The following is a 24,476-nucleotide window of genomic DNA, read 5'->3' on the forward strand; positions in this document are numbered from 1 at the left end:
CTAGGAGCTGAGTTATTATTTTGAAATTGGTAAATAAAGGAAAAGAAACAAGCATTTTCCTACCCCTCCTTTATGACCTATACTCAGGATAATAATTAGTTAAGACAGTTTTTCCTTTTTTGGAAAACCTCATTTGTCCAGCTGACAAATGACAAATGATGAAGGAATATAGATTCAGAATTACAACCATCTTTTAACGCACAGTGAATTAATGAATCAAGGTAAAAATCATTAACTGCTGCTAAAATGCAAAACTTACCTGTCTCATTTAACATCATCTATGGAGTATTCCTGCCAAAAAATAAACATGAATCTTTCCAGACTTCTAGCTCTAGCTACCGATTTATAAGGAATATGTGGCAGAGTAATATGCTAAATATCGGAGCGTTGCAATCATCAAATTGAAACTCTACATATGTTATTAAAAACTTAAGAAATATATTAACCAATTGGGGAATAAAAACCTCATTTTTATCTTGATTCAAATAAACTGTGGGGAAAAATAGATGATGATATTAATAAATTACTGTAAATCTGCCTGCATATGATAATGACATTGTGGTTATTTCACAATACAAACTGAAATATGTACAGATGAAATTACATGATGGCAGGTATTTGTTTCAAAATAATTGTGAAGGACAAGGGATATAGATAATTACAGAATTCCTTGTACATTTGTCATTAACAAAGCTGAGTTAAGAGTCCTTGGGGATCTTCATATTATTCTATTTTTTATTTAAAACATTTCATTATGAAAATTGAAAATAATTTATTTTTATTTCAAATTGGGAAGTTGAGCCATAAACTGAACTTAAAGGGAATTTGTGTTTTGTTTTTTTTTTTTTTACAAAACAACAATAATTTTTTCTTCTGTCCAGTCGTGTACCAAAAACAGGATACACAAGAATTTCTCAAAGAATAATTTATTTTTTTTATTTTTTTTTCAAAGAATAATTTAAACAAGAGACCACTTTCCATTGTAAAAAAAAAATCTATTAATGATAAAATTTCTTTTAAAAACTTCATGGATCACCTATGATTTCCATCCACTACTTATAAATAAATCATTCTATGATATAATTCAAACCCTCTTCCTGTTTTTCATCATCAGTGAAGATAGAACATACAGCTGGCCATCATGATCAATTCAAGAGCTCTCAAAGTGCTTGAAAACAGTTATTAAATCTATCCAGTCTTCTTTCCCAAGTAGGAAAATTAGCTAATTTTCTAAACTTCTTTCACTATCTAGGTCCTACTTTTTCACAAATTTTAATCTTTATGCAACTAACTCTTCCTTGTTACCTCCTTAAAAACATGATATCTATGAATGATCTTTCATATGCTATCCACGTCTTATCATATAACACTGCAATTCCTTTCTTCTAAGCAGAAATTATTTTTTGTTTTTATTTAATTATGAAGTTGACCACATATTAAAATTTCAAGTGGTGATGTTCTTGATATTCTATCTCATCTTTCAATATATATTACAAGAAATTTTAGATACAAATAATTATTTGTAGGGACGCCTGGGTGGCTCAGTCGGTTAAGCGGCTGCCTTCGGCTCAGGTCATGATCCCAGCATCCTGGGATCGAGTCCCACATCGGGCTCCTTACTCGGCAGGGAGCCTGCTTCACCTTCTGCCTCTGCTTGCCACTATGTCTGCCTGTGCGCTCTCTCTCTCTCTCTCTCTGACTAATAAATAAATAAAATCTTTAAAAATAATAACAATAATTATTTGTAAATGGGTTTAATCAAGTGATATTTCTATACCTAACATTGGCAGTTCATCTTGTTAAAAAAAAAAAGGAAGATGATATATTACATTACTAAGAAGGCATTTTAAAAAATAGTTGAGTTCTCAATGAATTCATTCTATGTGTCAAAAGTAACTCACAGTTGGTGTGGATTTTCTCCTATTAAAACTCTCAGAATTAATGTTTTGTAACCTATGAAGCCTAAAAATATTACATCCATTAAGAAGCTAAATAGCTCAAGTGGTGCAATATCAGATTTGATTAATTTAGTGTCATCAGAAGACAGTGAATAATATTAAATCATCTAGGAACAGCCAGAAGTAACTCACAATCCATAATATAGTCTGACTCATGATTTAAAGAGATTGCTGTCCCCTGCTTAGTAATCCATATTCTTAGACTTGTTTTTTCAGTAATAGTAACAGACCTCTTAGGCTCCTAACTTGATCTGTGTCTTCCTCACAACTAAGGCTTTTGTGTTAATTCTGGTTAGTTTAAAATTAACAGATCATTTTAAAAATCACTGAAAATACATGTTGCAACTATTGAGGTGAAATTAACCTCTTCAAACCTAACACGAATTCATTTCTTGGTCTCTTGGTACCACATTCTAATTAAGGGAAACAATATTACCTGAGATAATTACTCTTTCCTTTCCACACAAACTAGCGTAAAGTTATCTTCATTAATACCTCCATCCTTTAACCAGACTATAAACTTGCATGAACAGTGGGACTTCTTTAAAAATATTGGTTTACTTCAAGTTATTAGTAAGTAGTAATTGTTCTACTCTAGTATGTATACTGTATCAGGATATTTGAATTATAGCAGAAACTGATTTCTTTTTACCAAATTACTCAGGACAAAGAAAGCTTGAGATACACAGTTGTTCATCTACAAATTGGAAAATTAAAAAAAAAACAGAAAATTAAAGATTCCCCCGAATCATATATTTAAAATGCATTTTAAAGTAACTCAAGAATATTACAAAGTCTAAAATTAAGTTCTAAACTCTATAAATTATCAGGCTTTTGGCTAAAATAAAGAATAGCTAGACTATGTTTTGTTGGATTACATTACCACTTCAAATGCTTAATTTTTGCAAAACTAGTTATAGTTGTATAACCTATTTGTGAGCTGACAATCACCCTAAAATTCTTCCAAAGTATTACCATCAGTACTTCACAGTTTCATCTTGAGCTAGTGTTAATAATACTGTGAGAGAGTTATAGAAACGTCATCAGTCTAAAGACAGGTAAAGTCTAAGTGTTTTAATTGGTATATTAGCGGATAGATTAAAAATGATTACTGCAAATAGGTATATTTCATTCAGATCATTTCTTTCTTTTCAAAAATATTTTCTTTGTTTCATTTAAAATTCACTGCCCTTATTCATCTTTCAGGCACAGAAATTAATATTTATGATCACTAAATCATGGCAGCATGCCTAGGCAGATTAGATTAACATACATTTCCCTCATTGACTTTCTCAGGAACATCTGAAAAGAAATTTATAATTTGGAAGTATTTTTATTCTATGCATGATTTCTTCTTGGAACTGGAATCAAAGAGCCTTCCCTTCAGGGAACAAATAATATAGTTTAAAAGTAAAATCAAGACATAAAGATATAAAGCATTAGTTCTACTTTTACTTACGATCTATAGAAGTGTGTTGTCTTACCTTATTGACACTGAACCAATAAATAAGAGACACATTTTGATTAAAGTCTTGGTTCAAATTGAATACATAAGGTGATATTTAATGCATTAACATAGGTAAACCCATTACTCTATAGTTTCAAATGTATTGAAGATCTGTCTACCTACTGTCTTTGAAGAAATAATATGCTTTATTTTATTTTATTTATTTATTTGACAGAGAGAGACACAGCAAGAGAGAGAACAGAAGCAGGGGGAGTGGGAGAGGGAGAAGCAGGCTTCCTGCCAAGCAAGAAGCCTGATGCGGGGCTTGATCTCAGGACCCTGGGATCATGACCCGAGCCAAACGCAGACGCTTAATGACTGAGCCACCCAAGCACCTCAATAATAATATGTTTTTAGGAAGAGCATTGGTTCATCAAGAAGTCACAGGCTGCTGCAATATGGCTTGGATAAAGAGAAGACAGCAGTCCTAAAACATCACAGGCACCAAATGAACATTTTCAGCACTGCTTTCATGGGTAAACTTGAACTAGAAGAAGATGAACTTTACAAAGACCAAGATGCATCCATGTCCTGCCTTGATTATAACTGGGACATGGACTCCTGGACTTGTTGCTCAGCATTTTGATGGATGGTGGGAAGGACGAAGGGTTTAAAGGGTAGTCTTAGTTAGGAGCAGTGCAATAAATAAGAATAGAAAATTTATTTTTTTTTCATCCAGCTGATATTTGGGTCAGAAAGTTATGAGCCATTTTCAAGCTTTGGCCCCATGCTGCTCAAAAGAACAACAATTAGTATATTTAGAAATTAATATTTAATAATATGGGGCGCTTGGGTGACTCAATTGGTTAAGTGTCTGCCTTTAGTTCAGGTCATAATCCCCTGGTCCCTGGATTAAAACACACATCAGGGTCCCTGCTCAGCAGGAAGCCAATTTCTCCTTGTCCTTCTGTCCCTCCCCATTGCTTGTGTGCTTTCTCTCTCTCTCTTTCTCTCTCTCTCTCTCAAATGGATAATAAATAAAATATTTTTTAAAAAGCCATATGTTTTATTCTACACTCAGAAAATATTATTAAAAATTGAAAAAAAAAACCTGTATGCCAATAGATTGGACAACCTAGAAAAAAATGGATAAATTCCTAGAAAAGTATAAACTTCCAAAACTTAAATAGGAAGAAATAGAAAATTTGAACAGACCAATAACCAGCAAAGAAACTGAGTTGGTAATCAAGAAACTCCCAACAAACCAAAGTCTAGGACCACATGGCTCTTCACCTAGATTTCATAGGTGAAATCTACCAAACATTTAAAGAATAGTTAATATCTAGTCTTCTGAAACTATTCAAAAAATAGAAAAGGAAGGAAAACTTCCAAATTCATTTTATGAGGCCAGAATTACCCTGATACCAAAACCAAATAAAGACACGACTAAAAAAGAGAGCTACAGGACAATATTTCTGATGAATATTCTCAATAAAATATTATAAAACTGAATTCATTTATACATTTTTAAAAAATCACTCACCACAATCAAGTAGGATTTACTTCTGAGTTGCAAGGGTGGCTCAATATTCACAAGTCAATCAATATAATACATCACATCATAACAGAAAGGATAAGAACCATTTAATCAATTCAAAATATGCAGGAAAAAAAAAAAACATTTGACAAAGTACAATATCCAGACATAATAAAAACCCTGAACAAAGTAGATTTAGAGGGAATATATCTCAACATAATAAAGGCCATCTATGAAAAACCCACAGTGAACATTATCTTTAATGGGGAAAAACTGAAACCTTTTCCCCTAATGTCAGGAACAAGACATGCATGTCTACCCTCACCACTTTTATTCAGCATTGTACTGAAGTCCTAGTCACAGGAATCAGACAACAAAAAGAGATACCAAATTGGTAAGGAAGAACTAAAACTTTCACTATTTGGAGATGACATGATACTGTATATAGAAAACTAAAAAGATTGCATCGGAAAACTGCTTGAACTCATACATGAATTCAGTAAAGTTGCAGAATACAAAATCAATGTACAGAAATCTCTTGCATTTCTATACACCAATAATGAAGCAGCAGAAAGAGAAACTTAAAAAAAAATCTCATTTACAGTTGCACCCAAAATAATAAGATACCGAGGGATAAACCTAATCAAAGTGGTGAAAGACCTGTAAACTATAAAACACTGATGAAAGGAATTGAAGATGACAGAAAGAAAAGGAGACATTCCATGCTCATGGATTGGAAGAACAAATATTGCTAATATGTTTATACTATCCAAAACAACCTGTACACTTAATGCAATCCTTACTAAAATACCAAGAGCATTCTTCACAAAACTAGAACAAATAATCATAAATTTGTGTATGGAAACACAAAAGATCCCAAGTAGCCAAAGCAATTTTGAAAAAGAAATGCAAAGCTGGAGACATCACAATTCCGGACTTCAAGTTGCATTACAAAGCTCAAGTGATCAAAACAGTATGGTCCTGCACAAAACAGACACATAGATCAATGGAACAGAACAGAAAATCCAAAAATAAATTCACAATTATATAGTCAATTAGTCTTCAACAAAGCAGGAAAGAATATCCAATGGGAAAAAGACAGTCTCTTCAAAAAATGGTGTTGGGAAGACTAGACAGCAACAGAGAAAAGAATGAAACTGGACCACTTTCTCACACCCTACACAAAAATAAATTTGAAATGGTTTAAAGATAAAAATGTAAGACCTGAAACCATACAAATCCTAGAATTTGGATAGGCAGTAATTTCCTTTACCTTGGCCATAGCAACTTCTTTCTAGATGTGTCTCTTGAGTCAAGGGAAACAAAATCAAAAATAAACTATTGGGACTACATCAAAATAAAACGTTTCTGCATGATGAAGGAATCAATCAACAAAACTAAAAGGCAACCTACAGAATGGGAGAAGATATTTACAAATGATGCATCTGATAAAAGATTAGTATCCAAAATACATAAAGAACTTATAAAACTCAACATCCAAAAAACCAAATGATCCAATTAAAAATGTGCAGAATACATGAAGAGACATTTCTCCAACGAACACATTCAGATAGCCAATAGACACATGACTAGATCTTCATCATCACTGATCATCATGGAAATGCAAATCAAAATTACAATGAGATATCACCTCACACCTGTCAGAAGGACTAAAATCAATAACACAAGGAACAACAGGTGTTGGAAAGGATATGGCAAAAAAGGAACCCTCACGAATTGTTGGGAATACAAACTGGTACAGCCACTGTAGAAAACTGGATGAAGGTTCCTAGAAAAGTTAAAAATAACCTTATGATCTGGCAATTGTACTGCTGTATTTACCCAAATAATTAAAAAAAAATTCAAAGGGATACATGAACCCTTACATTTATAGCAGCATTATTTGCAACAACCAAGACATGGACACAGCCCCAGGGTCTATCAATTGATGAACTGATAAAGATGTGTTATATATACACAAAGAATGAAGTCTTGCCATTTTCAACAACACAGATGGAGCTGGAGAGTATAATGCTAAGCAAAATAAGTCAGTCGGAGAAAGACAAATACCATATGATTTCACTCACATGTGGAACTTAAGAAAACAAAACAAACAAGCAAACAGAAAAAAAAAATAAGAGAAAGAGAGAGAGAGACAAATCAAGAATCAAACTCTTAACTATGGAGAAGATAGCTACCGGGGGGGTAAGTGATTGGGAGGATGGGTGATATAGATGACAGGGATTAAGGACTGCATTTGTTGTGATGAGCACTGGGTGTATATGGAAGTGTTGAATCACTTTATTGTACACCCGAAACTAATATAACAGTGTGTGTTAACTAACTGAAATTAAAATATTTTTTTAAGTTGAAAAAAAAAACCCTTATAATCCAAGAAGTAGAGAGGGTGCCACATCAAGGACAGACCAAATTGTTTAAAATTGAAGCATGTAGAGATACACTGAGATTAAATCATAGAATCTATCTTTAAAGCATGCATAGCAGGGATAAAGGGAGCAAAGATGCATGCTCATAACCACATAACACTAAATAAGGAGGTGCTTCCTTGAAGGGTATGAGGTTAACAGCTGAAGAAAAGAAAGCCAGTCATACAATAAATGCACAAATGATCTTTTCAAAATGTAATATGATGGCAAAGCTATAAAAACTAGGACAGTAATAAGAAAAAACGGATAGCAAAATCCCATTTCTTAATCCAAGTAAAACACTATGTAAAAATGAAGTCTTTTGCTATTTTGAGTCTTATACACTTAACTCTGAAGAGTTTCAGATTCAGTGTGACACTGTTCATATTAAAACAGGAACAACTATTTTATAATACCTTGGAAATGTGTCCATAGGGCCATTTTTGGCTTTAACATATAATACTTCACTTTAACATATAATATTGTAACTCTAACATTCTTCTCTCAAAAGATGAACTTAAACTCAAATCAATTTGTAAAATTTAATGATGAGATTATCTCATCACTTCAGTTTCATTTAATATTTCCAAATTACGTATTTATAAAATCACTTCAAAATGTGTCATGTTCTTTTTACAAGTTCATGAACTCATCTTTCTTCACCTGATTGTCTCTCAGAGCTTGTCCTCAGTATCTCTCTCCAAATACTAGAGTTTCTCTCTTTCTGTTTATGGCCTCTGTTGTCTATATGACTTTTCTCAAAAGTTCAGGTTCACCTAGAGGGAGTCACAGTGAGGGTGAAGTATACCCCCACAGTAAAAATGCCACCTTCAGCTTTGTCAAACAGAATTCATCTTCTGATCCTTCAATTTAGCTAGTGAGATTCAGGTTCTCAAATCCTCTCAAATTTAAAATACACAGATGCTTAACTCTTATTAATACTATTTATTCAATATCAGTTCTGTTCCAGCATCATCTTAAATTCTGTGTGTACAATAAGGAACTGGACCCCAAGTGTAATGGGTATTGCCTGGACATTGCCTTCCTGGGGCTTTACACCCAGGGCTCAAATAAAAGACAAAATGCTAGGCTTTGTGTCTAAAACATAGTGGGAGCATAGTGGGAGCTCAATAGCAGTTCTTGAGTGAAAGAACAGATATGAATATTAATTATAAATTGTGATAAGCCCTACATAGGAAAAGAGGAGACTTCTTCGTGAGAGAAGAACAGTATGAAATGAAGCTCTGTGGAAATGCTCTGTAAGCTAAACTGTGAAGGGGGAGAAAGAACCAGAGGCCTGTCCAGAGATTTGAGGTGAAAGAGTTTGGTTTGGTGTATCTGGACACTGTGAAAGAAGATTAATTAGATGGATTTAGCTTAGTAAGTGAGCGGGACAGTAGCATAAATTGGCAGGAACCAGACTTGAGAGCCATGTTAGGGATTTTCAATTTTACCTTCATTTTAATGAGAAGTGTTTTTGTTTTTGTTTTAAAGATTCTACTTATTTGAGAGTGAATAAGACAGAGAGCACAAGAGGAGGTAGGGTCAGAGGGAGAAGATGCCTCCCCACTGAGCAGCGATCCCAAAGAGGGACTCAGTCCTGGGACTCTGGGATCATGACCTGAGCCAAAGGCAGTCACTTAGCCAAATGAGCCACCCAGGCACCCCAAAGAGAAACAAGTGTGGAAATGGAGAGGGAAGAGAAGGAACATGTGGTGGTGACCTGGCCTGGAGCAAAGACAATGAAAAAGAGCGTCCAGAGATAAAATATATTTGCTGGTAGAAATCACTGCCAACAGGGTGCACGGGTGAAAGAGACATTCAGAATACTCACAGATTGTAGGCTAGTCTTATGAATGCAACAGAGTTCTAAAGGAGTTAGCAGAGAGCCGAAGGAAAACCTAAGAATAAGGTCAGTTTTGTAAGCCTTTTATCACATTAGTAAGAAATATGCTTTGGAATCATCCAGCACTTTACAATCCATATTTTCTTTAAATGGTTCTGTTTTAATTTTTCATTCCTCATAGGAATACCAAAGCTCTCCCTTCCCAAAGCAAGGGGGAGAAGTTGTTGACATAGCAACTTTTTTTCAGCTTGTAGAGTGCTGACAGGCTTTTCCACCAAGTGTTCTCATTCCCGGGACTGGGAGAACAGGGCAGAGAATGAGACACCTAGCTTGAGCACTCCAGATGGGATTGCTGCAGCAAATGACTACAGACTAATCAATGGCGAATTGACTGACGGCTGGCTCTCTTCTTGTCTGCCCTTGTGGGTTAACAAGGTGCCCTATCTTGGTTGAAACAGGCTTCTGGGTTTCGTTGGAACCTTTAAATACTCCAGCAAGCAAGCTGCTGAAGGAAGCCCAATCTGGTACTTAGGTACTCGTACAATAGCGGTTCTTAATCTTTTTGAGTTTGGTTATGGGTACTGTCTTTAGAAAAATACATATGCAAATGGGCACAAAATGTTCCTTCAGCTTTAGAAAGTACACCCACTGAGGCCAAATCTTGGACCCAGAAATAGTTAAGAACATCCGGGATTCCAAAGAAAATGAAAACACTAATTTGAAAAGATCTATGTACCCCTATGTGTACTGCAGATTTATTTACAGTAACCAAGATATGGAAACAGCCCAAGTCTTGACTAATAGATGAATGGATAAGTAAGATTTGGTATATATACAATGGACTATCATTCAGCCATAAAAAAGGATGAGATCCCGCCACTTGTTACAACATGGATGGATCTAGGAGTTATTATGACAGAAGAAGAAAGTGAGACAGAAGGAGAAAGACAAATACCATATGATTTCACTCATATGTGGAACCTAAAAAACAAAACAAATGAATAAACAAACAGAATCAGACTCTATTTTAAAAAAGCAGAACCAGACCTATACATACAGAGGACAAACTATAAAATACAGAAAACAGATAATACAGAGAATAAACTGCTGGCTGCCAGAGGGGAGAAGGGTGAGGTATTGGGCAAATGGGTGAAGGGGAGTAGGATTTACAGACTTCCAGTTATGATAGGAATAGGTCTTGGGAATAAAAGAACGTAGTCAGTAGTATTGTCATAGTGTTGTATGGCGATAGATGGGAGTTACACTTGTGATGAGCAAAGCACAAGGTACAGAGTTGTTGAAATCACTATGTTGTACACCTGAAGCTACTGTAATGTTGTGTATCGACTAAGCTCAAATCAATCAATCAATCCATAAAACTTTGATTCTATGACACATACATCAAACAGATCTTGCAACAAGAAATGTGGAAAACACGAAGGAAGTAACTCCCCCTTAAAATACAACTTTAGCATAATGAGCCAAGATTCTATCCAATTAGTATGATAATCAATAACATTTCATCATAAACCTAGAATTACAAAAATGTGTGGGTCTGGTGTCAGAAGACCTGGGTCAAATTGTACCAGCTGCTCAAATGGAACATGAGCAAGTCCTTTAACTTCTCTGAGATTCACGGATGTCATTTTAAAGCAAGGTTAATAACGGTCATACCTTCCTCATAAAACTTCTGCATGTGAAAATATTTAATTGCTACAAATTTCTCTAGAAGTCCTTATTTACATATCTATTCAGTTTCACTTTGACCAACTTTCAAGGCAGTCACTTCAGTGACCTTCAACTAATAATGTCTTGACTCTGAATCTCAGAAGGTACTATTTACATTACAACTGAATATCTGGGTATTGGGTTGACAGAATCTTTATTTTTAAAATGAACATTCACAACTTTTTTTTTTAACTCTAAATATGTTTCCCAATTTTCAAATTGCATTATTCATTGACACAGAAAAATCAAACCAAGTGACCCCTGGACTTTAACATGCCTGTGTTGCTCCATAACATCTCATATAAGTGTCAAGTGTAGGCATTTAATTTGACCCATTACAAAGAAATAGGGATATTGTCACTTACCTCTGTCACTGTCATAGAGATATGCAAACTTGTCCCACTGATAGTATTCAATCAAGCTAAGAAGTGCTCCTTTGAGGTCAGGTCTCATCTGAATGACAAATGGATGTGTGCCATCTGTTGGGAAGCTGGGAGTGATGAAGGAGACATGGAGCGTTCCACAAAATGATGTGATGGTATTTACAGACTTCTTGTCATAAAATCCAAAAATAGCATAGACTCCTCTTGAAAACTGGGAGCAGACTGAATAGGAAAAATAGAAAGGATAAATCACTGAAATTGGCATACCGTAACATAGATTTGGTTAAAACTTAATGCTCTTTTATATGGAACATAAAATAATCAAAATGGAAAAATACAGAATTTATATCAATGATCCATCCAATCTGAGCACTTATTTACTTAGCTCTCTCTTTGAGGAATTCAAAGAATTATAAAGCATTCAAAAGTAATTTTGGCTACAAGAAAATAGACACATTATTTTTTTTTAACAAACCATGTAAGTGGAAAACTATTTTAAGATAGCCACTTTGAAAAAAAAAAAAAAGAAATGTAGGGACTCCTGTGTGGCTCAGTTTGGTTGAGCTACCAGCTCTTGGTTTTGGCTGAGGTCATGATCTCAGGGTCTTGAGATGGAGTTCCAGTGTGGTCTCCATGTTCAGTGGGAAGTCTGATGGAGGATTCTCTCCTTCTGTCCCTCCCCACACTCACACATGTACACTCTGCCTCTCTTTCAAATAAATAAATAAATAAATTCCTAAAAAATGTGTAAGTAACAATCATATGAATTATTAATTATATGAAGAACAAACCAGAGTTACCCAACATTTATACGCATTCATAAATCTCATTCCCTCTAAAATCTGATTCTCTAAAAGGATTTATTGTGTTAATGATGCTTAGAAGGTCAGAGGGCTTATGAAGGGTTCTAATGCTGACCCAAAGTTCTTTAAGAGAAACCAGATGCAAGACTCACAACATACTAGAAAGAGACCTCTAACCTTGGGTCTCTCAGTCAAGTAGCAATTAAATGGAGTTCAGAAACCCGAATTTTAATTTTTCTCATGGACTTCCCTTACCCATACTAAACAAAGAACATTACCAAATATTCTGATTTAGGACCATAATCCCTAAAAAAAGGTAATATTTTATTTGAAAGTCCTATCACTCCAAAATCCCTTACCCTCTAATGATACACACTAAATGGCATATGACAATACCTCCTCCTACCTTCTCCCCCATAGTCAATCACTAATTATTGTTTATCCTAATACCTAAATATACTCAAATGTGGTCCACTTGTTTGTAGCTCCATCCTAATCATCCAAGTTCATTAACAACCTATTCTTACATTGTACTTGCCTTGTGACTGGCATGTTCTATGGCACATTAACTCATTTATTTCTCATGAAAATCCTTGAGGCAGGAACTATTATTATTCCCAAACAGGGATTTTGATAGGAAAATTGAAACACAAGATTAAGTGATTTGCCCCCCATCACACAGCTAGTAAGTGAAAGATGCTGGGCTCAAACCTAGGCATCTGGATTCAAAGTCCATGCTTTTAATTAATGGGTAATACTGTTTTCCCACATGGATTATTGGAATTCCTGCCCAAATTTCTTCCTTCATCCAATATTCCCCTTTAGTTCAGTTCACTACAATAAAGCCAGAATAATTTTTTGAAACACAAATCTGAAAATATCTGAGAAGTAATAGTTACTTTGTCCAAGACTGATTTCTCTGAAGTGCCCTATAGAAACCACAAATGTCATAATGCTTAAAACCACCAATTCAGGTCAACCACATAGCTTTAAACGATTAAATAGCTGATATTTTTTTTGAATCTCAAGGGTCATTTCAATCCAAGGAAATGAAAATAAGCTATCCAGTAACATAATCTAACAAGCCAGAGCATAATACCAAGTATCCTTTCAAATTAATTAATCCCATTTAAAGGATAAAACTAATGCAATTTCATTTCATTCTATTTCCTTTAAAAAATAGAATATCTGTAGAAAAATAGATTTGCTTCATGAATAAGAGCATTGCTACAATACATACAGATTCTAATAACCAATTCCAGACAATCAATAAATAATAGGCAATAATTTTTAGCAAGTATTAAATGACATGCAAGGAAAGGAAAGCAAGACTATTTCTTTGAGTGGTTTTTATTTATCAAATATTCCCATTTTCCTTTATATATTTACTAATCTTCAACCCACTTCTCTCTTTCTAACACAAGTTTTCTAGGATTTCTAGGTTTTATCTGTGTAATGTACCAATTGGCATCTTCCTCCTTTATTACCAGTCTTCTGCAGAGTAGTCTAATATATCTCAGGAAACTGAATATATTCCTTTACATTCATTTCAAACTTGAACATAAAATAGAGATGAGGTTTCTGTCCTTTACTTATGTTCATATTTTGGTCCTTGTCTGAGTAGAGAAGTTGAAAATAACTTTAATGTGTTGGCCTGGGTTCATTCTTCACATAAGTTAAAAAAGAAAAAAAAAAACCCCTTCATTGTTAAAACCCTTCCAGGCAAATTCTGAGGTGATTTCTTATTTTATACATGGATATATGTGTACTGACATGTACATCTTAAATCTCAAGTTTGTTCAGAAACTGATGATTCCATATGACATATAAAAAGGGGAAATTGCTATAAAATTCTCTCTGGGTCTATTTTATTCCTTTTTCCGGTGAAGTGTTGGCATGTCATCTAAATACTATAGGAATATCAGGCGACATGATTTATTAATGAGATCTCTTCTCATCATAAGTGAAATAGCTTCTGCGATGGGAACAGCAGCCATAGCATCAGCAGAATGTTTGATAAAGGACGCTCCTGTTTGAATGCATAGACAATCTTAATAAGGAGCCATACCTTTCATTTTCCATTTGTTTTAGACTCTGAAGTGAGTTGTCAAGGGGCCTCCTGGTTATTGGGGCCATCTGGAAACACTTGGCTTTGGCCCAACAACAAGCACAAGCAGTACAAGACTTCACAAGAAATTATAATTCACCTGATTCCAAAGGCACTTTTTTTCAGGCAATTCAGCTAATTTTCCAATGAGCATAATTTTGTAACAATGGCTTTTCTTTCCTGCCTACCTCTGGTCCTTCCAAACCCTCTTCCTTTATTTTTTATCTTTTCGTGGTAGATATTCAATTGTCTATTTGTCTGTATCTTCTTTTTTTCTAGATATTTCTCTCTTAATGTCCTTTTTCTATATACCATTAACAGTCATTTCTACAACACTGCTCACCTCCCTCTCTTTACCTTAGGTCAGTCCCTGTCTCTGTCCCCAAACATGATGAGGAGATCATTGAGATTTACAACCAGGAATCAATCAGAATGCTGACCTGAGCTGAGGTATTTTGCTTATCCAGTTTGCAGTGATCATCTCAAGATAAAACAAAACAAAATAAAAACAAAAAACTTAGTGCTACACTTATAACCTTCCATCCCCCAAATACCAGAGTATTTTTGCATTCTAACACTGATGCTTTCCCCAATATACCACAAATACTTGGCCCTGTTGACATAACACACAAGAATCTTAGGTGCACTGCCTTGAAATTACTCCTCACTTGATTAGAAATTAAATTTCTCGTTGTGATCTCAACTTTATTTCCCAGCTATCCCTCGAAATTTTAAAGCCATTTCCCTAACTTATATCCATCTTCAAAGATAGATTTACTATCACTGAGAATATCTAAATAATGTAACACAAGCGGTGGAATAATTCCAAAAGTAACTTCCTAAAATTAGTTAGATAATAACAGCACTCTACATATATTCATTCTTTTCCTACGTCATCTTCAGAAGCAGAGGAAGGAACAGAAATGATCGGTTTCACCTCTAGTTCCATGGCCCGTACAATCACCTTATGAAACACTATTACAACTTTCTGAATGATTATGCCGATTAGTATTAGAATTTCATTCATGTCTTAAGACTCCAAACTGATTGCAAAAGGTAAGTAAAGATGCTCTTACTGAGTTCTACTTTAATAAAATATTTAATATCAACTTTGAGAAGCTCAGCAAAGGGAAGTCCTTTTTTTTTTAAGATTTTATTTATTTATTTGAGAGAGACAGTGAGAGAGAGCATGAGAGGGGAGAAGGTCAGAGGGAGAAGCAGACCCCCATGGAGCAGGGAGCCCGATGTGGGACTCGATCCCAGGCCTCTGGGATCATGACCTGAGCTGAAGGCAGTCGCTTAACCAACTGAGCCACCCAGGCACCCAGGGAAGTCCTTTTAAAAGACACTTTAGGTCAAAACAGCAGAAATTATCATCTCCTGGGTGTAAGTAACTTGCTGATTATTCCACTTTTTATTATAGCCCAGATGACATAAGCCAATAACAATGCTGATGGTGCATCCACCTCCCATCTTTCTCTCTCATTGGTGTTGCTAATGTAGCATACTCGATAGTCTGGAGAACCTTGCATGGTTATTTAGTAGAAAGGCAGAAAAAGAACAGGGCATGATTTATTTTTTGTTTTACTTTTTTTTTATACTAAATTGCCATTCACTTCAATGAAACAGCATCGGCTGCTTCATAAGCAGGAATGGTGACAACCCCTTTGCAGCTTGTGCAAAGTCTGATAAAAGCTGCATCACCAAGTAATCCTGACTTGAAAATCTGGAGCCCACTGAAAATATCTCTTCTCTCATCAGTAAACTTCTGACATTAACTTCTTGCAAATTTTGACCCTGAATTTACTATTGAAATCTCCCTATCATTTGTCAGTAATGATCTCCTACTCACTCAAGCCAATCATCTTTTTCTCAGATCAAGTTTTCTTAGCCTCTCTGAATTTATTAATCAAAAACTTGCTTCCTGATCTCCCTCTCTCTCTTTCTCTCTCTCTCTCTCCTGTTATTATAGGCTTGCTCTCCTCCAATCCCTTCTCCACATTGCTGCCAATGTAAAACAATACTCTCTTGGTACTTTTCCTCTCCCTCTAATTACCTTTCACTCACTTACCTTTTTATTTTCCCCCCCATATCCCAAATTAAAAAGGCATTCTCCAAGGGTCCATTTTCTGATTGTTTTTTCTTCTCTTTTTGTAGCTTATCTCTTAGGGGCCACATTCTTTTTAACAAGGTCAAATTCAACTTTTTATGCATGCTTCCCACAACTTCATTGGCACCTCAGTTGTCTCCATTTGTCTATTTATTCATTGAACAAATACATACTGTAATCATTCAGTGTGATGAGCTTGGTGTTAGGCTTAGAAACTGCCACAGCACACAGGGTAGATATTGCGCATGTTAGCTGGAATTGCTAGCTTAGCTCCAATCTCTCACCCTCCAATATCACCCACTGGAAAAATGTCTAGTTCCCTATCTACATCCATAAAAACGGGAGAGAAATCCTGAAAATTTTATCCTACAAATCATTTATCTGTGTTGATTTCTTTTTCCCTTTCTGCTCGCGGCACCATAACTCTTGTAATCATTGGTCTTCCAAATTTCAGAATAATTAATTCATTACTCTTCTTTGTTCTGTTCATGATACTTATAACTGTCTCTGCTTTATTCTACTTCATTCATTCCCCTCTCCCTTGTCCCTGTGCCCCCACCCTGCTTGTGGTCTCTCTCTCAAACAAATAAATAAAATCTTAAAAAAGAGAGAGAGAGAGAAAAGAAGAGGGGCGCCTGGGTGGCTCACTCATTAAGTATCTGCCTTCGGCTCAGGTCACGATCCCAGGGTCCTGGGATTGAGCACCACATCAGGCTCCCTGTTTAGCAGGGAGTCTCCTTCTCCCTCTCCCACTCCCTCTGCTTGTGTTCCCTCCCTCACTGTATATCTCTCTCTCTGTGTCAAATAAATAAATAAAATCTTAAAAAAAAAAAAAAAAAAGAAAAGAAAAAGAAAAAATGAGCTGCAACAGTTTTGGCAACTAGTCAGTTCCATATAAGTCTTTTGTGACCTCCTTACTTATTATATTCCATGTTCTAATCAATGTTGATAATAACTATTTATTAATCATGCATCAGGATTTTATTTGTCTTTTTTTTAACATAAAACTCACCAATTCTATAAGGCAAGTGTTCATGTGTTAAAATAAAACCCTTCTTTTCTGAATATGAGGATCCCTCCAGATCTTTTCTTTTCCTTAATCCCCAGCATACTAAATTGTCACCAATACTGCCCCCTTTGACTTCTCAAATCTGTCCTCTCCAGCTCCCCTGGCATTGCCTTCATATGGTCCTCAAACATTTATTGGCTGGATTGCTGCAGTACTTTCGCAAATATCCCCTTTTATCATAAATCTCTTTCTTACCATGGCAGATATAATGCTCCTACTTAAAATCCATTGATGTCTCCCCACTGCTTAGAGAATAATATATGTAATAGTGCTCAGGTGTTACCTGCTCTGTGTGTTCTGGGTTACATGCCTCTCCTACGTGTGATTCTAAAGCACTCTGAATTTTTGCATGTTAGCCTGAGTTAAAACTGCTTGGCTTTGCCCTTGAACTATGAGCTTACCGAGAGCAGAGAATGAAGTGCTGTTATCTCACTACTTGGCACACAGCCGGCACTTGACAAATGTTACTTATTAACATACCAATTCTTCCATGAAGGCTGTCCTGCTTACCATCAACTGAATATGACTTTCTGATTATAAGCCCCTCCCTCATGGGAGTACAGTATGAAGTACAGTATGTTTGAGTGAGCTTGGGTATGTGTGTGGGGAGGGAGGGTGATTTGGGACCTCCTTGAGATCAGAGTTCAGTGTGAGAGCAAAATAAGGATACTTGAGTTGGAAGGCCAGTTTCATCCTTCGCTGGTCATCTGGTAGGTGGAGCCACTGAACCTGAGCCTGTTTTCTTGTCTATTCAGAAGGATATTAACTCCTCTCCTGCCTAACCTGGAGGAATGGTTTAAAGTTTAGACTAGATAATATAGAGAGAATTGTTGGGGAAAATAGAAATAATGAAATGAATGTGCTAATGACAGAAAATCCAACCAGAGCATTTTGTATTCTCTTCAATACCCAATTCAGGAATTTTCACAAGCACACCATTACTTATTTGTTGAACGAATGGGATCCAAACCAACTGGATAACAAAGATATCAAAGAACTTCCAAAAATGAAATTTCATTTCTGTTGAAACTGGGAGAATTATGTCAGGACAGTATTTTCATCATTCACTATCATACTGCAAAATAACTAGTGTTCATTAAAATTACCCATGAAATTTAGTCTCTTAGTTCCCATAACAGGAAAACAAACAAACAAAACCCAAACACCATAATCATTACCATGAGGAAACAAACCCTGAAATATTTGTAAAATCTTATTTTAAGTTTTCAAAATATATTTGGTATGTGGAAAATGTGCACCAAGAGAGGTGAAGTTACTAACATTTATTTTTATATTTATTTTTATAAATGTAGGGTGCACTTAGAAAGCTAATGAAAGGAGTGAACTTCTTTGTCTTGGACGTATGTCCAATAACACATTTTGTATTTGAAAACATCCTCCGGTAGTCTCACAATCTCAAATGTCTTTCTTACATAATTCAGCGGAGTTGTTCATGCTTAAGCACTTATCATAAACAACATATATTCCTTCAAAAAAAGGTGATTGTTATAACAGACAGCACATGGACAATTGTTTTCCATGTTAAAAAAAAAATAAAAGAAACTGTATTTTCTTTTCTTCTTGGAAAATCTAGGTAAGTACAATAGCTTGTTCTCACAATAAGATGGAGTAAAACTATCTACCTTCCATGAATGGGGTTATTTTAAAGTTCACATATCTAGGCGGAGGGCACCTTCTTTCACTGCCAATGGACAGGAAAGGTCTCCCCCTCCTGAGCTAGCAGTTAGCACCTCTTACAAAACTCTTTGAAATCTTACTGTTATGCATCTACTCCTGCTCCACGGGGCCAGCACAGTTCCTAGCAAAAATACTCACTATATAGCTATTGAATGAAACACTAAAGAGTCAAAGAAAATGTGAAGAATAATACACAGACACCAAAATGACATCTTCTATAAATTGCCTCATTGATGATTTTCCCTATAGCCCTGCCACAAATCTTTACTATGACAAATTGCTTCTCCTTTGCATGTATTTTGATCCCATTTTTCATACAAATATTAAATGGGATGCAGCATCAACACCCGGTAGTAGAAGACAATGAAGTTGTAATAATACAGTTTTTCTTTCCCTCTAACAAACATTTATCCTTCCTGACCTTCCTGTTATGTTTGCTGAGCGAGGTGAAATGTCATAAGTTTATTGCTATTGCCGGTATTATATGCAGCTTTAAAAAATCTATACCATTTACTCTGGCTTCATTCATCATTGGGGATAGCAAGCAAGAGTAGTCCTGGCAGTAATAGGCAATAACTCTCGTGTGAATTTTAATGATGGGTTCTGGACACATAAACGAAAGGGAATCACCTCTGTTTATATAAGATGCTATTTCACAAAAGATAGTCCCATTCGTCATCCCTTGGACATGTATTTCCTCCTCATAAATACGCAGAGTTCTACTCTGCAAATTCTTGCCGGGCTTGTGCTCTATGTAAATTCTGGGCCCTGCATGCCCTGCTGTGATTTGAATGTTGTGGATAAAGAGTGCCAGGCTGAACGTCTGGAGGCCTGACATCTAATCCCAGTTGTGACACCAGCCAGCTGTATGCTTCTGGCAAATTGCAGCTTTCAAATGTCTCCGTGCCCTCAGAGGTCCTATCGAGCTCAAACTTGGGCCTGTACAGCCAAACATCAAAGAGAGAAATTATACAAAATGTCAGTAATGCATATTTATTATTCATTACAAGCTTAACTCCTGTAAAATTGAGTGTGAGATACAATAAGTTTTTGTAGATTAAATTCTGCCATTCTCTGTAAGTTTTTATGAGTCTTTCTTCCTTTTATTCTTTCTTCTTTTTATATTTCTTCTCCTTTCTGTTTATCCTGTTCCTTCCTTCCATGTTTTGCTTTTTCTATTCCATGTCTATCTGTACGTCTTGCCTACCAGAGATAGCCGAGGCTCCACAGCCGTTCTTGATCCTGATGCCTAAAGAAATGTCACATCTCTTACCTGATTGTAATTAGAATGTACAAAATTGAAGGACTATGTTTCTGCCAAATACAGATTCAATGATGTTTCAGTACAAATAAAAATGTTAGCTTTTGTGATAAGTCTTTAAAAAAAAAAAAAAAGAAACTTTTCAAATAACTAGAAGGTTTCTACTTAAAAGAATTTTCCTTTAGGTGACACATGCAAAAAAAGGAAAAGACAGAACTTTATTGCTTTACCTGTCTGGAGGCTCTCAAATTAGATCTGACAGCCTTCTTTCCTTTGGATGGTTCAAAGGGTCTCTGAAGTTTTTGCAGGACTTTCTTGCTCATCCTTTTGTTGGCAAGTGAGAGGGTTTCTACTTATACGCCTCAACATTTATATGTCCACTCATAAAGGTTTATTAAATGAAGGAAAAATTTTTGAAATTTTTGAAAATTTGAATTTTTGAAAATTTTGAATATCATATAACAAGCAATTATGTAAATGTACAAAGAAATGCTCTAGACCATTAGCCTACATTCCTAAATCGCTAAGTAACTGGAGGAATTAACTTTAGCACAATGGACTCATTCACACTTGATGCATCAGTTCTGGTAAAATGATGCCCTAGTGTTTGTTAAGGGAACATGATGCTTCACTCTTAACATCATCCAAAGGTTTTGTTTCATTGTTACACTCACTTTGATAAGAGGAGGAAGTGTAGGACTAATGGTGTGAAAAGAGTTTCCTCAAGAAAAGAGTAGTAACTTATTTATGTTTTGGCCCTTAGATTTATCTCAGTAACATAAATAAAATGTTCATAACTCAAAAATAACAGGAATAAACTCTTACAGAAATTTAAACAAATGTGCTCATTAAAAAGCTATAATTCCTCTTCACTCCCTACTTTTCCCAGAAGTAACCCCTATTAACAATCATTTGGCATGTATACTTGCACAGCTGAAGTCCTAGTTAGAATTGATTTTGTTTGTTATTTTTCTGATTTTGTTATGTTTTTAATTAAGGAGAGTGCGGAACAATTGTCCTGTGACTTCCTTTGACATTTGACAAAGAAATTACCATGTTGATACAGACTTAGTTCATTCTTTTAAACTACTCCCTAGAATTCCCTGGTTTGGATATATCACAATTTCATCAATATTCCCTAACTAAGATATTTAGATTGTCACGAATTTTTGTTACTATAAACAAGGCTGCAGCAAACATGTTTGTATGTTCATCTTTGTACCCCTGGGCTAACATTTTTGCAGAACAGATTATTAAAAATGGCATTGTTAAACTCATTTTTCACAGAACTAAAACAAACAATACTAAAATTTGTATGGAACTATCAAAGACCCTGAATAGCCAAAGTAACCTTGAGAAAGAATGACAAAGCTGGAGGTATCACAATACCAGATTTGAAGATATACTACAAAGCTGTAGTAATCAAAAAGTATGATACTGGCACAAAAATAGACACATTGATTAATGGAACAGAAGAGACAGCCCAGAAATAACCTAATAGTTGTATGGTCAATTAATCTACAACAAAGGAGGCAAGAATATACGAAGGAAAAAAAAAAAAAGGCAGTCTCTTCAATAAATGTTTCTGGGGAAACTGATCAGCTATATGCAAACAAATGAAACTGGGCCACTTTCTTACACCATACACAAAAAATAAACTCAAAATGAATTAAAGACCTAAATGTGAGACAAGAAACCATAACTCTCTTAAAAGAAAACATAGGCAATAATTTCTTTGACATCGGACTTAGCAACATTTTTCTAAATATGCCTCTTCAGACAAGCAAAACAAAGACAAAAATAAACGATTGGGACTACACCAAAATAAAGAACTTTTGCACAGCAAAGAAAATGATCAACCAAACAATATGGTAACTTATTGAATAGGAGAAGATATTTGCAAATTATATATCTGGTGAGGGGTTAATATCCAAAATATAGTAAGAACTTACACAGCTACACACACACACACACACACACACACACAACCCACAAATAATCCAATTAAAAATGTGCAAAGGACCGATTAGACATCTTCTCAAAGAAGACTTACAGATAGCCAACAGATACATGAAGATACTCAATATCACTAATCATCAAGAAAACACAAATTAAAGCTACCATAATACCCTATTTTACCTGGCAGAATGGTTAGCATCAAAAAGACAAGAAATACGTGTTGGTGAGGATGTGGATAAAAAGGAACCCTCATGCACTGTTTGTGGGAATGTAAATTGGTGCAGTCACTGTAGAAAACAATATAGAGTTTCCTCAAAAAATTAAAAATAGAAATAACAAATGATACAGTTATTCCATTACCTAAAGAAAATGGAAACACTAATTCAAAAAGGAATATATATACCCTTATATTTATCACATTATTTATATCATTTATATATGTTATTTATAACCATTATTTATAGCCAAGATATGAAAACAATCCAAGTGTCCATTGATAGATGGATAAAGAAGATGTGGTATGCACACACACACACACACACACACAACCACTTATATATATACACAATGGAATACCACTCACTCACAAAAAATGATGAGATCTTGCCATTTGTACCAACATGCATGGACCTGGAGGGCATTATACTAACAGAAATAAGTCAGAGAGACAAATACCATATGATTTCACCTATAAATGAAATCTAAAAAGCAAAATATGAATAAACAAGTGAGCAAGCAAACAAAAAGCAGAATCAGTCTTATAAATACAGAGAAAAAACTGATGATGCCAGAGTGGAAGGAGTAAGGGATGGGCAAAAAGGGTGAAGGACAGGGTGACATACAGGCTTACAGGTATGGAAAGAAAAAGTAATGGGGATGTAAGGCATATCATAGGGAATATAGCCAATGGTATTGTATTAGTATTATATGGTGACAGATCGTTGCAACTCTGGTGGGGAGCATAGCATAACATAGAGATTCACCAAATCACTATGCTGTACACCTGAACTCATGAGATATTGTGTGTCAACTACTCTTCAATAAAAAAAGAAAAAGTGGAATTGCTTGGTTGAACATTATGCTGGATAAAATGTTATCAATGCCATCAAATCATCACCTAAATACAGTGTACCAATTCATATCCCTGTCAACAAAAAAAGATAAATTCTTATTTTTTGCTGTTCTTCAACAGCTGATAGTTAAACTCATTTAATTTTTTTCTAAGCTACCACGTGATACTATTTCACTGTTGTTTTGAAAATGACAACTTGAGTTTTGTATCCTTGTGATAGAAGGTATTACATTTTTCAAGTAAGAGCTTTTTTAAAACTCATATCTAGGGGCGCCTGGGTGGCTCAGTGGGTTAAGCCACTGCCTTTGGCTCAGGTCATGATCTCAGGGTCCTGGGATCAAGTCCCGCATCGGGCTCTCTGCTCAGCAGGGAGCCTGCTTCCCTCTCTCTCTCTCTGCCTGCCTCTGTCTACTGTGATCTCTCTCTGTCAAATAAATAAATAAATAAATCTTTTAAAAAAAAAAAAAAAAAAAAAAAAAAAAAAATAAAACTCATATCTACATGAGACCTGGTATTATACATTTTACAGATGAGAAAAAACTGAAAAGGAGATAATTTTCTGAGATAACACTTCCAGAAAATGATACGGGGTGGGGGGGGGGGGGGGCTCAAACCCAAGCAGCCAGACTCCAGATCTTCCTCTTTAATTCATTGTACTACAGTGTTCCTTCTGGTAAGGAGGAAAATGTGGATTTCCATCATTAATGAAAAAGTGTATTTATTTTTATATATTTCTCTTTTAATGATCTAGTCCCATATCCTGCATATTTTTTTACTATCAGGTTACTGCCTAAATTTTGTTTAATGCATTTATATATAAAGGTCATATTTTTTTTTTCTTTCTTTCCCTTTCGTCTTTTACTTTGTTTATAATATTTGTAGGGGTGCCCAGGTGGCTTAGTCAGTTAAGTGGCTGACTCTTGGTTTTGGCTCAGGTTATGATCTCAGGGTCATGAGATCATGAGATCAAGTCCTGAGTAGGGCTACATGCTAAGAGTAGAGTCCGTCTGGAATCCTCTCCCTCACCCTCTGCAGCTTCCCCAAATCTTATGTGCGTTCATTCTTGCTCTAT

The 24,476-nt window shown here is 35.3% G+C and overlaps 1 protein-coding gene across 2 annotated transcripts in view; it reads right to left on the reverse strand.

The window, feature by feature from the left end:
- GRIA2 (glutamate ionotropic receptor AMPA type subunit 2) overlaps positions 1-24,476 on the reverse strand; it is a gene marked incomplete at both ends in the record, with an annotated part of 151,313 nt that overhangs the window by 66,328 nt on the left and 60,509 nt on the right. For both annotated transcript variants that reach the window (XM_080796989.1, XM_080796990.1), the window contains one exon: positions 11,308-11,547. In XM_080796989.1, the coding sequence (XP_080653115.1) occupies positions 11,308-11,547 (240 nt within the window). The remainder of the gene's footprint in view (positions 1-11,307; positions 11,548-24,476) is intronic.

Source organism: Martes martes, assembly GCF_963455335.1.
Source record: "Martes martes genome assembly, chromosome: 2".
Lineage (NCBI taxonomy): Eukaryota > Metazoa > Chordata > Mammalia > Carnivora > Mustelidae > Martes > Martes martes.